This window comes from Balaenoptera acutorostrata, chromosome X (assembly GCF_949987535.1).
Source record: "Balaenoptera acutorostrata chromosome X, mBalAcu1.1, whole genome shotgun sequence".
Lineage (NCBI taxonomy): Eukaryota > Metazoa > Chordata > Mammalia > Artiodactyla > Balaenopteridae > Balaenoptera > Balaenoptera acutorostrata.
The window spans coordinates 98171537-98189026 of record NC_080085.1 but is presented as its reverse complement, the minus strand read 5'-3'; the positions used below and the strand labels follow the sequence as shown (position 1 = coordinate 98189026).

General features: G+C 35.5%; 1 protein-coding gene across 1 annotated transcript in view; it reads right to left on the bottom strand.

Moving 5' to 3' along the window:
- The window catches only part of ALG13 (ALG13 UDP-N-acetylglucosaminyltransferase subunit), a 72792-nt gene that overhangs the window by 53842 nt on the left and 1460 nt on the right, over positions 1-17490 (bottom strand). The window contains 1 exon segment of the mRNA XM_057538812.1: positions 16150-16288. Within this exon segment, the coding sequence (XP_057394795.1) occupies positions 16150-16288 (139 nt within the window).

Below are 17490 nucleotides of genomic sequence, written 5' to 3'. Positions count from 1 at the left end.
TGACTGCCTCCAACAGGAAAAGCATCAATAATCAATTTTACAATTTAGGAATGAAATAAAAGCATGGTAGAAAAAATAAAATCTTGACTTTCTTTAGCATGCCAATTTGAAACTACCTTGACTAATTTCTTTTTCAAAGAAACCAAAACACTGGCACAAAAGTTCTGAAACATGGTTTGGGAAGAGGGATCACCATCTTTAAGACCATAAATTCACTGAGAAAAACAGAATTATAGTGAAAAAGTTAATTCATTTTCGGCATTTTTCACTTCTAGAGAAAAATATAAATTCTTCATATTTATTGCTATTTATACTAAATATATGGTATATAAAGCTTCAATCAATATTAACCCATACACTTCATTTTGAAAAAGGGAATAAAAGAAGGGAAAACTGGGAGAGGGAGAGAGAATCAGAAAATAGGAGAAAGAGCAGGAAACAAAGAGAAGAAAAATTAGAGGCAGGAAGACAAAGAGGGATAGAGGAAAGGGAAAGTAAACACACAAAGAAAACACACAGAAAGAGACCCATACAAATTCAGTCAATTGATTTTTGACAAAGGTGCAAGAGCAGCTCAATAGAGAAAAGATAGTGTTTTTATCAAATGCTGCTGGAACACTTGACATCCATATGCAAAATGAGAACAATGGGGCTTCCCTGGTGGCGCAGTGGTTGGGAGTCTGCCTGCCAATGCAGGGGACACGGGTTCGAGCCCTGGTCTGGGGGGATCCCACATGCCGCAGAGCGGCTGGGTCCGTGAGCCACAGCTGCTGAGCCTGCGCGTCTGGAGCCTGTGCTCCGCAGCAGGAGAGGCCGCGACGGTGAGAGGCCCACGCACCGCGATGAAGAGTGGCCCCCGCTTGCCGCAACTGGAGAAAGCCCTCGCACAAAAACGAAGACCCAACACAGCCAAAAGTAGATAAATAAATAATTTAAAAAAAAAAGAGAACAATGATCCTCAACCTATACCTCACATCTTCTACAATAATTAACTCAAAATGGATCAAAGACCTAAATGTAGAACAAAACTTCAAAACTTTTAGACAAAAGCATAGGAGAAAATCTTCAAGACCTTGAGTTGGGAAAAGAGAACTTAGATATGATATAATAAAAGAAAAATTGATTAATTGGACTTTATCAAAATTAAGAACTTTTGCTCTGCAAATGACACTATTAGGAGAGTGAAAACACAAGCCACAGACTGGAAGATACATATCTGACAAAAAAACTTTATATCAAAAATATATAAAAGAACTCAAAAGTCAACAATAAGAAAACAACACAATTTAAAAATGGGCAGAGATCTGAATACACATTTCACCAAAGATATAATAAGCACGTAAGGTGTTTAACGTCATTAGGAAAATGCGAATTAAGACCACAACGAGACATCACTACACACCTACTAGGGTGGCTATGATAAATAGTACAGACAATAACAAGTGTTAGCAAGGACGTGGAGAAACTGGATCCAAAGTAAAAGCAGCCAGATGCAAAAGGGGCATGATTCCAAAAGATATGATTCCACCTATATGAAATATACAAAAAAGACAAATCTACAGAGAAAGAAAGCAGGTTAGTGGTTGCCTAGGGTTGAGATGGGAATAGGTACTAAATGCAAACAGGCACAAAGGATCTTTTTGATGGATAAAAATGTTATAAAACTCTTTTGTGGTGATGTTTGCACAACTTTGCATAATCACTAAGAATTACTGAACTGTACACTTAAAACTGGTGATTTTTTAATAGCTTTATAACATAGTTCACATACAATTCACTCACTTAAAAGGTGCATTTCAATGGTTTTTTAGTATATTTACAGTTGTACATCCGTCACAATTTTACATTACCCCAAAATGAAACCCCACATCCCAGAACCATCAGCCTCCAATCCTCCTATCCCCACCAACTCCATGCAACCACCAATTTATTTTCTGTCTCTACATATTTGCCTATTCTGCACACTTCAAATAAATGGAATACAATATACAGTCCTGTGTAACTGACTTCTTTCACTTAGCATGATGTTTTCAAGGAGCACCTATGTATCAGTATTTCAATCCTTTGTATAGTTAAGGCAGATTTTATTTATCCATTCATCAGTTGACAGACATTTGGGTTGTTTCCACTTTTTGACTATCTCGACTAAGGCTGTTATAAACATTCATGTCCAAGTTTTTGTTTGGACATTTCTATTCTCTTGGGTAATACCCAGGAATGGAGTTGCTGGATCATATGGTAACTCTATGTTTAACCATTTGAGGAACTGTCACCACTTTCCACAGCAGCTGCACTATTTTCATTCTCATCAGTAGTGTATGAGGGTTCCCAATTCACATCCTATCAACACTTACTGTCCATCTCTTAGATTATAGCCATCCTATGTGGGTATGACGTGGTATCTTGTTGTGGTTTTGTTTTGCATTCCCCTGATGGCTAATAATGTTGAGCATCTCTTCATGTGCCTATTGGCCACTTGTATATCTTTAATGAGATACTACTACATACATCTTAGAATGACTAAAATAAATTTTTTTAAAAAATGACAATACCAAGTGTTGACAAAGATGCAGAGCAACTGAAACTCTCGTATGTTGCTGGTAGGAATATAAAACAGTACAGCCACTCTGGAAAAATAGTTTAGCAGATTCTTATAAAATAAAACAGAGTTGCCATATGACACAGCAACCCCACTTCTGGGTAAGTATCCAAGAGAAATGATAACTTAAGTTCACACAAAAACCTGTACATGAATATTTATAGCAGCTTTATTCATAATCATGATTCCTCCCAAACTGGAAACAATCCAAACATCCTTCAACTGGTGAATGGACAAACTGTGGTACATCCATACAACAGAACACTCCTCAACAATAAAAAATAATGAATTATGGATATATACAAAAACATGTGTGAATCGCAGATGCACTGTGCTAAGCAAAAGGAGAGATTCAAAAGGCTACATACTGTATGACTGCATTTATATGACATACTGGAAAAGACAAAACTATAGGAAGGAAAAACAGATTGGTTGCTGCCAATAGTTAGCATTGTAGGAAACGGTTGACTACAAAGGGATGACAGGAGCGGATTTATGGGTGTGGTGGAAGAGTTCTGTATCTTGATTGTAGTGGTGGTTACATGATTATGCATTTTTCAAAATTTATAGAACTGTACATGAAAAATGCTAATTTTGCTGTATTTAAATTTAAAAATAAATAAAACAAAAATAGAAGGAATAGAATTTACAGTTGAGGAGCTCACAAAACATACAAGGTTGGAGAGAAAAAACAAGAAAATTAGAGGATCAATTCAGGAAAGCCAATATCTAACTAACAGGAGTCCCAAAATGAGATGAAGAAAGCGGAGAGGAAGAAATAATGATGATGATGATGTAAGGAAAATTCTAGCACTGCAGAATATGACTGTCTATATTTAGATTGAAAAGGTCCATGAAGTAGCCAGAACAATGAAAGCAAAAAAGATGATCTGCAATGCATATAACAACATTCTAAAGCTTTCTGAGAGTAAAAACAGGTCTTATACAGAAGATCACACATATGAATAGCAATAAACTTCTCAACAGAAGAACTAGAAGCTAGAAAACAATGAAGTTCAATATTTGAGGGGAAATTATTTCCAACCTTGAACTCTATACCAAGCTATCAATCAGATGCAAGAGTAGAAGGCGGCATTTTCAAACTTGAAAGATTAAAAAAAAATGCGCCTTACTGTCAGAAAGCTAGTGGAGGATATCTGAAACCAAAATAAAGAAGTTAAACCACAAAATGGGGTGGGGCACATAGAATCCCGGAAACAGAAGATTCAACACAAGAGAGAAGCAAAAGGAATTTTTAACATAAGGATAAAGGGGAAATCCCAGGACAGACTTTTAAGCAGGACTAGATAGAGAACAACCAGTTCAGGTAAAAGAAAAGAGAACTCCAGCACAGACATATTAAAAAATAAATAATAATAAAAGTCATAGATAACTTAGCATATTTAAACATACTAGGAAAGATGGCCACCTCTGTTGGAGAGTTTGGGAACAGTTCTATAGAAAACTGAGCAAATGAAAAAACAGAAATGAGGTAAACACTTTTATAGAAATGTAATCAATCAACACGTACCACATGGCTCATATGTGAATACTGTACTCAAAGAATCATAATAATGTCAACACTGAAAACAGATCTCACCATAACTGATAAACTAAATTTGTTTTTGTTTTTTAACTTTAAATATCACCTATAGACTTCCCACTGTGGAAGAAAGGGAGGAGGGAGATAAAGCCTCTCTTCCACAGCAGGAAGTCTACAGATGATATTTAAATTTAAAAAACATGTTTGAAAATATCACTTATAAAACATATAAAATAATGTAATATGCTTACCTACGGGAAGCAGGGTTAGAGATGGGGAGGAATGGGACATAGAACTGCTGTTTCTTGTTATAAGCCTTGTAGAACTAGTTAAAATTTTATATATTTACATGTATTAAGAAATACTAAAACAAATTAAAAATTCAATAAAGTGAGCAAGAAACAGACTGGCATAATAAACTGGGAAAATAAATAAGTAGAATGTTACAGCTAAAAGGGACCTCTTATTTTACAGATGAAGAAATGGGTTTCAAATAATTATAAGACTTGCCCAAGTTTTCACATCCAATTGGCAATAGTACTAGGACTAGAACTATATATTGTCTCCTGATTCTTGCATAATTATTATAGAGGAATTGCATACTAAAGAAGAAAAGATATGAACAAGGACTCAGAGATGGTTAAGTACAAGTCATGTTCCCCAAATTAGTACAATAGGACTTCTTAAAAAAGACCAGTGGGACAATACTAGAATTCATCCTGTATATAACAGAAAGCAATTTCATAGTATTTAATACTGTCCTTTGAAATATCTATTGCACTGAAATCCAAACTGGCTATTTTTCCACAGCAAACTACTCCAATCCTGCAAACCTCTAGAACAGTGGTTCTTAAGTGAAGGGCTTGAAGAAAGATTGCCCCATGCCCAGAAATTCTGATTCAGCCAGGTCTGGTGTGGGTCCCAAGAATTTGCATTTCTAACAAGTTCTCAGGCGATGCTGATGCTGCTAGCCCAGGACCACACTTTGGGAACCAGTGCTCTAGAACAAGGTGTTCCACAAGTTATTAAGTATTCCTAAGAAGAGAGTTTCACGGCCACCTACTATTATCCTGTCTTTGAGGTTCATATGCCCATTAGCAATATTAAAGGCGTCAAGGAATGCTAAAGTTACCTGCTTAACTTTGACCTGGTCTTTCCCATAAGAGAAAAAATGGTTTAGGAAAAGGCCAAGTCAAACTTAAACAGGTAACTTTAGCATTCAAGTTACTAATGGTTTTTTAATGCGCTACAGCTACTGCTTTCAAATTTTCAAAGTTTGAGAAATGTTACTCCAGAATTTTTCTGTGATCTAAATCTAAGGTTGTTGGAATAATTACATAAGATACTGCATGTCAAGTGCGTAGCACTTAAGTGTTTAAGTATTGACTGCTGTTAACTGCTACCTGCCAAATAAAGTGGTTCACTAAGAAATTATTCTTTGGTCAAAAAAAAGAAAAAAAAATGGTAAGAACCAGAACAATTTCACCTAAATTCTTGAAAATAATGGGAAGAAAAATAATTTCCTTAAAGACCTTTTAAGCACTGTACTGTGGGTACAGATTAAAATAAAACAAATGGAAGAAAATAAAAATAACTTAAAATAATTATCATTTGACCTGTCATAAAATTGACATCCTTTAATTTTACAACTACCTTCCATACTGTAATTCAACTTGAAAATGGGATTTGTTGTTTTAACTGGAATTGCCTATTTCTTCTTTCACTGATGAAGTAGGGAAATTCTTTTTTTTTTTTTTTTAAAGGTAATTTTAAATTTATTTATTTATTTATTTATTTATTTTTGGCTGTGTTGGGTCTTCGTTTCCGTGCGAGGGCTTTCTCTAGTTGTGGCAAGCAGGGGCCACTCTTCATCGCGGTGCACGGGCCTCTCACTATCGCGGCCTCTCTTGTTGCGGAGCACAGGCTCCAGGTGCACAGGCTCAGTAGTTGTGGCTCACGGGCCCAGCTGCTCCGTGGCATGTGGGATCTTCCCAGACCAGGGCTCGAACCCGTGTCCCCTGCATTGGCAGGCGGACTCTCAACCACTGCGCCACCAGGGAAGCCCAGGGAAATTCTTTGAAGTACAACATATAAATACTGATAGTTTTAATTCTAAGATAACACTCTTTCATGTTTCAACCAATTAAATGAGGTATATGCCGGGAATTTTTTTTTAAAGCATACATTGTCTGTGACATATATGGTATAGTTGCAAATGTATAATTGTAAATGTATAAAAATGATGCTGAGTTATTATTTTAATTTCTGAGAGACAATATGGTACCATGAAAAGAATATTATGAACTTTCTTATGCCACTTTCATCTCTGCATTAGTCTTCTTATCTGTAAAATAAAGGAGATGGGCTGTATGATCTCTAAGCTCTCTTTCAGGTCTAAGGAACTGTGATTCTCTGTGATTCAACGGTGGGTAACAGATTTGCCCTCCCTTTAGATGATCAAACTTGTGATCGACATTAACCATAAAAATAGCTTATAGGGGGATTAACATATCATCCTGGCAAATTGTGAGGCTGAATGGCCCACATAAAAATGAATGATAAATCTTACCTTATCAGATGAAATAAACAGACCTAGGTTTTTAAAGGTAACAAAATTTTTAACTATAAGTGGTGATGGATGTTAACTAAACTTATTGTGGTAACCATTTTTCACTATATACATACATCAAATCATTATGTTACACAAGTTAAACAATGTTATATGTCAATTATATCTCAACAAAGCTGAAAAAATTAACAATAATAGATACATGGATATAACGACTTGTAACAACCTGCTGAAAAGGCAATTAGTATTTTTTTAAAAACTTAATACTAAATCATTTAACTATTTTTAGTACCAAATAACATGGGGGCAATGGGGGAAATTGCTCTGCAACTCTACAGAACCTTTTTAAGGTCTTTCATTACTGAAAAATATAATGGTAAACTGTCTTTTTTAAAACATGTTTTAACAGCACTCTGAAACTAGAACCTGTCACTTCCTTTCATGGTGAACATTTAAACAGAACTAGCAAAGCAAGGTTAATGAGGAAAAGAAATACAATGGTTCCAAAACAAAATTTGGCCAATACAGCCCTATTCAACCTCCTCAAGTTTTAGGAAGGAGACAATAAAGAAAAAGAACTGATTTCCCAGAGCAGTTATCCTTGCTCAGATATGCAAAACAGAAGAAACATTACCAAGAGCCACTTGCTTTCATTTCCCTCTCTTCCCTACTTCCACCTGAAGCATTCTAATACAGATTAGAAAAAAAGGAAAACAGTACTCTTTAAAAATATATCATATTGACACAGAAATACTGAAGGTTGCTTTCTGTTGTTTTTTTTAAGCTACTTGCAGTGTCCAATCAGTCTACAGACAGACAGGGGATTGAAGAAAGGGAGAATAAAGACCAGAACATTCTTTTCTTTGTTTTGATGCACTGAAAAGACTCATGCACTTAAACCTCTAAGGAAACTTTAATTCTCTAACTACAACCCCAACTAGAGACTGAATATGAATTTAAATATGAAATTCAATGAAGATTTTGCTTTCTGTATCATTTAGGACTATATACTGTGAATTCTAGGAAAATATCTCTAAGCCTATTCCTACTTCTTAAAACGAAAACTCTAACCAAGAGAAAATGTCTTATTTCAACATTTTTTATTTTCAAACATGCTACACAGTTGTTTTTATGTCTTAGAAATCACCTATGAGGAAAGCTAGTTTTACTAATTCACAAATGGAAAAACTGAAATCCAGAAAATTACTTAGGCTGAAAATTTAGGAATGGTTTTCACTCCTAAATTTGGGGAGTGTATTATCCACCCACTTCATACAGCAGTGGAAAAACCACCACTATGTTCTGGACAAAAGGGGAAATGAACAGTAACAAAGATGCAATATATGGCCTCTCACAGACATCATTCTAACAGTGACTATCAGTTCAGCAAATACTTTAGAAGCACACTTAACAGTAAATGAGTAAATTACAACACTGTATTGCTTTACCAGACAGCCCAATGTAATATATCCTAAAATAATTACTACAAACGAAAATAATTTTCATTTAGTTCCTTTTATCAATTAGAAACAGCACTACACAAGACATTATTGATTATAGATACTGAGTTAGAGTATTAAGGTGTCAAAATGTGTTGTTTGGCATGTTTTAAACGAAGAGAAAAATTTATAATTTGTGTTATATTATAAAAACTGGAAATTACTAAACTTAAATGTATTTAATCAGAGGGTTTAATTATAAAGGAGTCTAATAGTTACCATCAAATATTAATGAACAATGACCAAGGAATTACTGAAGTTGGCCTCCGTCTAGGGATTCTTAACCTGGGGCGGCCTCAAGGTACCTGTAAATTCCCTGAAATTCATAGCAAAATATGTATATGTGTGAGTAGAGAGAGAAGCAATAGTTTTAAGTATTTTGAAGGGTTTCATGGCCCCAAAAAAAGCTTAAGAACTACTGCCTTAGAAAGCAGGACTGTAGCCATCAAAATAAAATCATGACACTGGAATTCCCTGGCAGTCCAGTGGTTAAGACTCCACGCTTCCACCGCAGGGCACACGGGGAGGACATAAAAAAATTCATGACAGAGTGTCAATCATAATAAATAATTTCAGCCAGGATATGGTAAAAATTCATAAAGACAATAAGGATCTAGAAGTGAAATACTAAAATAGATGAGACATGATGGTATAAAAACCCCTCAAAATATTTTTTAAGAATCAATATCAACGTCAAGAAACATGTGTTTTACTTTCCCGTTTGAAGCTAGATTGTTTTGCTCACCTTTTATCTAGCCACCAACAAAAATCATAAGAATTCAAAGAACTATACAAGATTGTGCTAGAATATTCATGTAAGGAATTAACCATTTAACAAGGAGCTAAGTGTGATTTGGTGGTTATCCTAAACCTTTCTCCATGTAATCTTTTACTGGAAAACACTATAGCTACTGCTGTTTATAAACCTCTGATTTTTAACACCATGTTTGTCCGAAAATCCCCAACAGGTACCATTCTTTGACAGACCCTTAAATAGCCATTAGAACATTACATAGGATCAGCACTACTATGTTTTAGATGCCATTCCTATAAATGCTTGATCCTACAAACTTCACCATATAATGCGATGGTCACATCTTTCTCCTGAACAAGAGACATACTAGATATTTTGAAGTCAAGGAGAGTAGGAAATGAATGTGTGCAAGATGACAATGTTTCCTAGACCCAATACCTAATCAAGATGAGAAAAGAATACTAAGTTACAGAAGTGCATTTATCATTTACGGATAGCCAACTGTTTTTCAGGCAGAGGACGCATGAATATATAGTTCCTCCTCAACTATACTTAAGAGTTCCTCCAGAGCAGGAATCATGTCTTGAGTCCTGCTGATACAAAAAGTAGATTCTTATCATGCATTTATGTTTAAAAAAAAAAAACTAAGAGAACAAATAAATGGGCTTGAGACATTTAGGAAGTAAAGCTGAGAGTACCCGGTGACCAATCATATATAAAGGGTTGGAGATGTAAGAGTTAAAGCCTGGAAGACTGACTAAATGGTGACACCATTAACAGAGATAAGGATCTCAGAAGGATGAAAAGGAGAAATATGATTTTAGTTTGGGGCATATCAAGTTTAGGGTGCTTAAGAGAATTAACAGAGTGACATGACCTATAAGCAACTGGAAATACCATGCAGAAGCCCAAATCACAGTTGCAGGATAGACAGGGGAGTCAATAGTAGAAACCCTGGGAGTGATGAAAATACCAAGAAAAAATATAGGAGGACCAAAAATAGAGCCCCAAGCACATTTACAGAGAAAACAAAAGAGCTGGTAAGTAAGCTGCAAACAGGTAACCGACTGGGAGTTTCTCCACATGGATTTTATGAGTAGCGATCAGTATGCTTTTAAATAGCAATGTAAAAACTGAAATAGGTTACATACCCATGGCTACCACACAATCTAAATTTTTTGGAATAGTCCCCTGATTTCAAATATACAGTCCTCCTGTCCCCATAAATGATGGAAATATACTGGAATTCAGTGTTCCAATTACAATTCCCAGACCATCTTTTGGATACTTAAGTAGCATAACTCCTTTTTCACATTATGCTCTGAGCTCAGTTTCCTCATTTGCAAAATGCAACAATAGTAACTATTTCATAGAGTTATACTGTAAAGATTAAATGAGTTCATTTGTGTAAAATGTTTCAAGCAGTACATGATACATACTAGGCAGGCAACAGGTGTTAACTGTTACTGTTATTTTTCATTCCCCACTCCCCCATAAAAATATGGTACTAATTGTTCAGCAGAAAATTGATTACCACACAGCTATCAGGACCACCCCATCCAAATCTTTCCCCAAAAAACAATTTCAAGTAATCTGGCCATACATCCCATTTCTCAGACCACATGAAGATTTTTGGTCATCTCTGATAATTTCCTATTTTTAATAAATCACAGGGATTAAGTGCTTATACTATAATAAAGGACCAAGAAAAATATCTATATTCCTGTTAGTCATTCCTGACATCCTTAGTCTTGGAAAACTTCCTCAAATTATCAAAGTGGTATACATTTTTATATTGCCCTTTGTGTCCACATGATTTGCCTTTAAAAGCATACAAAGCAGTGCTCTGATACAGGTTCTTGGTGTCTAGAATCACTTGATAATACTTTGAGATGACTACTTTTCAATGTTACAGAACCCTGCATCAAGTTCATCAGTTGTACTATCTTACCTAACACCAAATCCTTAACTCTCTTTCCTTCCAAATTATAAGCACGTAGTCATCTAAAATCCTTACTTCCCAAGCATACTATAACTTCACATCACTTTTCACCTACTCCAACATCCATCAACTTTCTATTACCTGTCCACCTCTGCACCTACCAATGATGTGAATTTCTCAAAATACTAAACTTTCTCTTTCACTTCCTCATCCCTGGATATCTAAATACCTCTCAACAGAAAACTGCTACATAAACTGCATTGCACTTACACACTGATTTCAAAAATCTGAAGCCCTGTCAGGTAATGAAACTAAACAAATTTTATTGGGTAAATATTTCAAATAGAATTTTTATTACCATGAATTTTTTCTTAAGGACCAATTAGAAATACCCTTCTAATTGGGCAATTAATTTATCCTAGCCTCTTTCCTCATCTGTAAAATGAATGGTTTGCACTAGGTATTTTTAAAATTCTCTACCAATTCCAAAAATCTGCAATTCTTTGTCTTAAAGTCTTTATTTGTTCAATCTAGTATCAATGCTATACCGTGGCATTTTGCTAGATTCCAAAAACTCAGGAATCACCGGTTTCTAAGTCCCAGCTAAGGTTGCAATACACCAAAGGAAAACGCAATTTAGTGAACTGTGAAATTCCTACTAAAATAATTAAACTTCTGGAAATGAGGAAAATCTCCCTTGGAAGGGATTAAAGTAACTAAAGTAAATACTAGGCAAACAAATATAAAGAAACAAAAAGCTTACAACATATATTATGGTATGGTAGAAAGAGCACAGGACTGGGAGTCAAGAAGTTGCTTCTAGTGGCAGCGCTGCCAAAGGCTGTTATTTTAGACAAGTTGTAACCTCTGGGCTTCTTCCTCATCTGTGAAATGAAGGGATTGGACTACATGATCTTGAGGATTCCTGCCAAATCAAAATGGTTCTAAGATATCCTTTGATTTTTAAACCCCACAACAGATGTAAAATTTTACAAAGGTATAGTCAAGAGATGTCACTACACACAATTGACACCACTGGCTTAAGCCTCTGCTAAGTGAAATAATGGAATCTGGGTTATGTGCTCTTGTGGGAAAGCAGCAGAGGATTTGGGGCCCTATGTTGCTCTTTAGTTGTCTAATGTTTGAGTAGACCCTTTCATTTGTTTCTGATTCTCTATGGTTAATCCTTCATGACATAAGATAATTAAAGACTGAGTGATCAACATAAATTTTAAGCCACATTTTTTCTCAAACTAGAGAAACATATTTAAAAGAGAGGCCAGAAAAGTGAAATTCTCTCTATGGATTTGAATAGGGCCTTTCCTACAGCATTAGGTTAACATTAATATACAATTACGATTATGGTGCTGTGAATTCTCAACTGTGTAGATTACTCACTTTTTAGATTATTCTCAGCAAAATTTAATCCAAGTTGGTATCCTCCTGCTGCCCAGAGTACTTCTCAGCCACCACCTTCTACCATTAGTAAGAATTTATTTTAATATTAGCCTAAGTAAAACACAATCAGGAAAATAAATCTACAGAAACATTATATAATGCATCCCAAGTAAAATGTTTAGAATATTCAACATTTTGGGATAATACAATCAAAAACGAATCTTTACAGTGAATGCTCTATTTTTATGGATGAATTATATCTAAACTTTCTACCAGAAAACTATCAATACTTATGAATAATCTAGTTTATTTTATAGGTCTTGAAACCACTTACCATAATCAGAATTTCATAAAGTATCTATTTTGAGTTACGTGAATTTTAAAACCATATATTTAGGCCATTACACACATCAGATCATTTATTCATTTGTAAAACTAATTTTATAAGGGCATAAATTCCTCTATGATGCTACAGTAAATGTTTCAATACCACTGTGGGGGGAGGGTCCTTAAAAAATAACAGCAAGTCCTATTGGCACAAGTGCTTTTTGATTTACTCTTCTCAAACCAGTAAAGCTTTGACATTGGGCAAGATTATTTTTGTCACTTTCTATTCATATTTTACAGGAAAACAGTGAACACACCCACTCCACTCTATTCTTCAGGATAACAGTAGTTTCTCGAAGTACAATAGATCAACTGACTTGCTAGTTAATCTTTTTAAGGTAATTATTGAGCTTTTTATTTCACAGAACACAATCCATCATTTTTGTTGGTCTTTTTTTTTTAATTTGGTTCCTTGGATTATGAAGCTGAAGATTCTGACTCAATTTTTTTTTACAAGTTTGTTACTGTTTCATTTTTTACTCTAATATCAAATTAACTACATTTGAGGTTTTTGTCAAAATTTTCATATTTAATTTTTTTCATGATTCCAAATCCATCTGGGATTCTAGAATAAAACGTGTGAATGCTCACTACATATTTCTTTTACTAAAACATGAAGATTAGGGAAAAATCTAATAAATTTGTGAAATTGCTATTAGAATTTGGAGCCAAATGCTAACATTCACACCATAAAATTTTCTATACATTCTACAGATGTGGGAGACTTATTAATTTATATTATTCTACAAACATATACTCTGTATTTAATTTGATTTAACCACATTCCATAAGTTGAATTTGAGGGGTGTTTTTAAAGCGTTGAGAGTTTAGTGTTTATTTTTGTAATCCAACAACTTTATCCAAAAATGCAGAAAATTTTTCTGGCTGGCCAGGAGGAAAACATTTCAGTGTTGAAAAGTCCATTGACTGTAACAGCCCAGGAAGCGTGCTAAAACAAAAGAAGAAAAATATTAGGTAATATGGGAGAAAATTCCACAATTCCATGCTGCCCACTTGAAGACTGAATCTAACGTCCAAGAATATTGTGATGGTTCTCAAACTGTATATGTGAATTTCAACGTATTTTAATATTATAGGTATACACAATAATAAAATAATACAAAGACCACTACATGTCAATAGCAATTCAACATTTTATCTTTTACATCAACTGAAATATTTCAGAAATGTTATTTCATGAAAGATGTGGTCACGTGGCTTTGGAACACTTCTCAGGACTGGGCAGATATAACTTGAAGCAAACTCAATTTATGAAAACAGAATAAATGAAACCAAAAGTAACAGCTGCCAAGACAACAACAATAAGCTGGGGAGACTACTAGACCATGCATGAAGATTGTGAAATAATTTTTGCTAGTAATTTACTACCATAAATCCATATATAACTAAGCAACATACAGTCGCCATGCACGTTGGAAATAAGGTTCAGACCCACAACATAAAACTATTACTTCAGAAATTTAATTAAACCAGCCACTTAAATTAGAACAGACAATCATCCAGCCTACATTTGGGGCAAATAAATGATATACCTAAAATAAAAATACAACCAATTATTGATTCTCCTTATGGCATCCACGTGTGCGACTTTCTTGAAATTAATACAAGAAAAAAAGAATTCTAAAACTGAAAAAAATTAATAAATTGGAGATTTGTACAGCTCCTTTTTCAGCCTGAGTAGAGAGTCAGGATGTGTCTATGAAATCAATGTTTTCCCCCTTTTAATGTACTAACATAAAAATCGAAGCTGATTTAATGTTTAGAATGAAAATACTCATCAAAAGTGTCTGGAAAAATTGACTTGCATAAACCAAGGAAGATGAACATTGATTCCTCTTCATAAATGGTATTAACCCCTAACAATCTCAACTACCTAAGGACAGATATGCCCATTATCTGAAGCCCACATAATTTTGATTACCTAGCTTCTCCCCTGACTCACAATATTTTAAGAATGGCTTCCATATTACAAAGCCACCCTGACATTCCCTCTCCTCCGTCATTATAGGGATTAGGACACCAACCATTGCTCCTGGAACAATCAATGAATCTGTCTCCTTTCAATGAGAATAGGAAACTTTGTTTTTGTTCACTGATGATGCCAAGTGCCTAGAATAAGGCCTGGCACACAGTATGTGCCCAATAAATAATGAATGAACAAGTATTTACTGAGTGCCTAAAACACAGAAGCAATAAAATTAAAAGAAAAGCTTATGTTCTAACCAGTTTTTTCTAAGGTTTATTTTCAAATTAATTTCAATTTATTATAACATAAGAAATATGCATTTTGTAATACTTCTATGAGGTCTTTTCTTTTTAAAACATCAAATTAGGATAGCTTTGAAAGTCAAACAATTGGGAATTACTGACCTGACCCCTTGGCAAGCTTCTAGTGTCTGAAGAAGAATTAATAGAAAACCAGCAATTTTCTTCATCCTTCTATTGTGATGTTGATCAGTTCTTGCTGAATTCTAATATACTTCTAGAAAATAATACTCCTTACCATAAAGCAATTCCTCTGTTTAAAATACTCCCACGGTTTCTTATTAAACATAGAATAAAATCAGAACTCTTCTGTGAACTATCCCCACCCAGCTTCATCTTCATACTACATTCTCTCCCTTGCTTACTGTACTCCGGCCACACTAACCCTCTGTTCCTCAAACACACCAAACTCCAAGCTCATTCCCAACTTAGGGCCTTTGCAATTGCTGCTGTTCTTTCTGCCTCTAGAGCTTCACATGACTGGCTCTTCCTGGTTATTTAGATCTCAGCTCAAATGTCATATACCCAGTTATGCCTTCCCTGACCATTCTAATTAGTCTTCACCCCAGCTATCACATCACCCTGCCCTATTTTCTTCATAACACATTTCACCATATGAAATTGTCTCGATTGCTTATTTATGAACTGTTTACTGTCTATCTCCCACCACTAGAACGTAAGCACCATGAAAGCAGGGACTTTATGTCATGTTTACCACTGTTATCCACAGCACCAAAAACAATGCCTGCCATGTATTAGGTATAGTTGAATGAATGAATGAGTAAATTTAATTTAGGGATTCCAGTGGATTTACTGAAGGCAAAACCTTAATTAAAAATAAGCAAATGCCCTCCTTGAATAATGAAAAATAATGAACGCAAAAGTTTATATTCTCAGAGACCTGCACACCCAGATGAACACACACAGATACGTGCACACACACACATTCAGATATTCACATGCAATGAAATAAGCATAAACACTGAAAGAAATACAACACAGATATCACAATCAAAGTAGAAGACAAATGAGCAGGTTCTACAGGTGAGAACATCAAAATGTTTGCTAAGTGGGAGAAGGTAAGAGATCAAAGATACAGGTGGGTTAGGCAGGTGGGTAAGAATAGCTAGGAAGGAATTGACAAGAGATCAAATAATCAGTCTCTAGTATACCTGCAGGTACAGTAAAAGAGATGCCCGTCTTTGTGTAGCTGCTTTGCCAATTCCAGCTGATGATTGTTCATCAACTTTTCATTTATAACCACTATGAGGGGCTTTCTTTTTTCCAGAGTCTCCAAACAGCTTCCTGCACCTACGAAAATATACCAAATTTGTTAACACAGTTTAAAAAAAAGTTACGGTGCTTCACCAGGCCTTATAACTAGAACTCAAAAGATGAAAAATTTAGTTGGCAACACGACAAATCAAGCCTTTTAATTAAACATCCAAAATGACAAAAAATAGTTATGAGTGGTCTCTAGTTGTTACAAACCTTACTTGAAAAACATGTTCTTTATCACTGCCAACAATTTCAGTGCTTTGCAACTTGCCCTTTAGTTGTATGCCCTGGGCATGGGCCTTGAATCCAAATAAGATTCAGGTTCAACAAACTGTACATGAAGCCATACTGCACTTCTATTCAAACACAAGTAAAAAAGCAAACCTTCAGTAGTGACAAGTACCAATAAAGGAAAACTGACCACTCCTTAGGAGTCTGCTTGTCAAAATAGTCAAGGATAAATCTCCACAAACGTGCACATATACAATATTTGGGTCAATTCAACTTTTAACTCTAAACTCATTTAGATAGTTTAAATGGGAGCAAGGAGACTGCTAAGCGAGCAGACAAATCCTTTTTGGGTAGACGATGCCAGCACCAGACTGTTATCTGTCTGCCGCTTACTGACAGGACAAATTACTTAACCTTTTTTTTTTTTTAATAAATTTATTTATTTATTTATTTTTGGCTGTGTTGGGTTTTCGTTTCTGTGCGCGGGCTTTCTCTAGTTGTGGCGAGCTGGGGCCACTCCTCATCGCGGTGCGCAGGCCTCTCACTGTCGCGGCCTCTCCCGTTGCGGAGCACAGGCTCCAGACGCGCAGGCTCAGTAGTTGTGGCTCACGGGCCCAGTCGCTCCGCAGGCTCAGTAGTTGTGGCTCACGGGCCCAGTCGCTCCGCGGCATGTGGGATCCTCCCAGACCAGGGCTCGAACCCGTGTCCCCTGCATTGGCAGGCAGACTCTCAACCACTGCGCCACCAGGGAAGCCCTACTTAACCTTTTAATAGAAATGTAAAAAGTCTTCCAAAGCCAAATTCTCAATGACCAATCCGACCAATTAGCTGGCTGAACATTCCTGCTGACCTAAGCCCAGATACTAATTCCAACTGACAACTCTTGACACATGTCACTGGATAAATTATTTTGCCTGTGTTTAGAATTTCTGACTGTAAAGTTGGGCTTCAGTGATTGATTTCCCATTTTTCTATCACCCATAATTATAAATTCTCTCCAATAA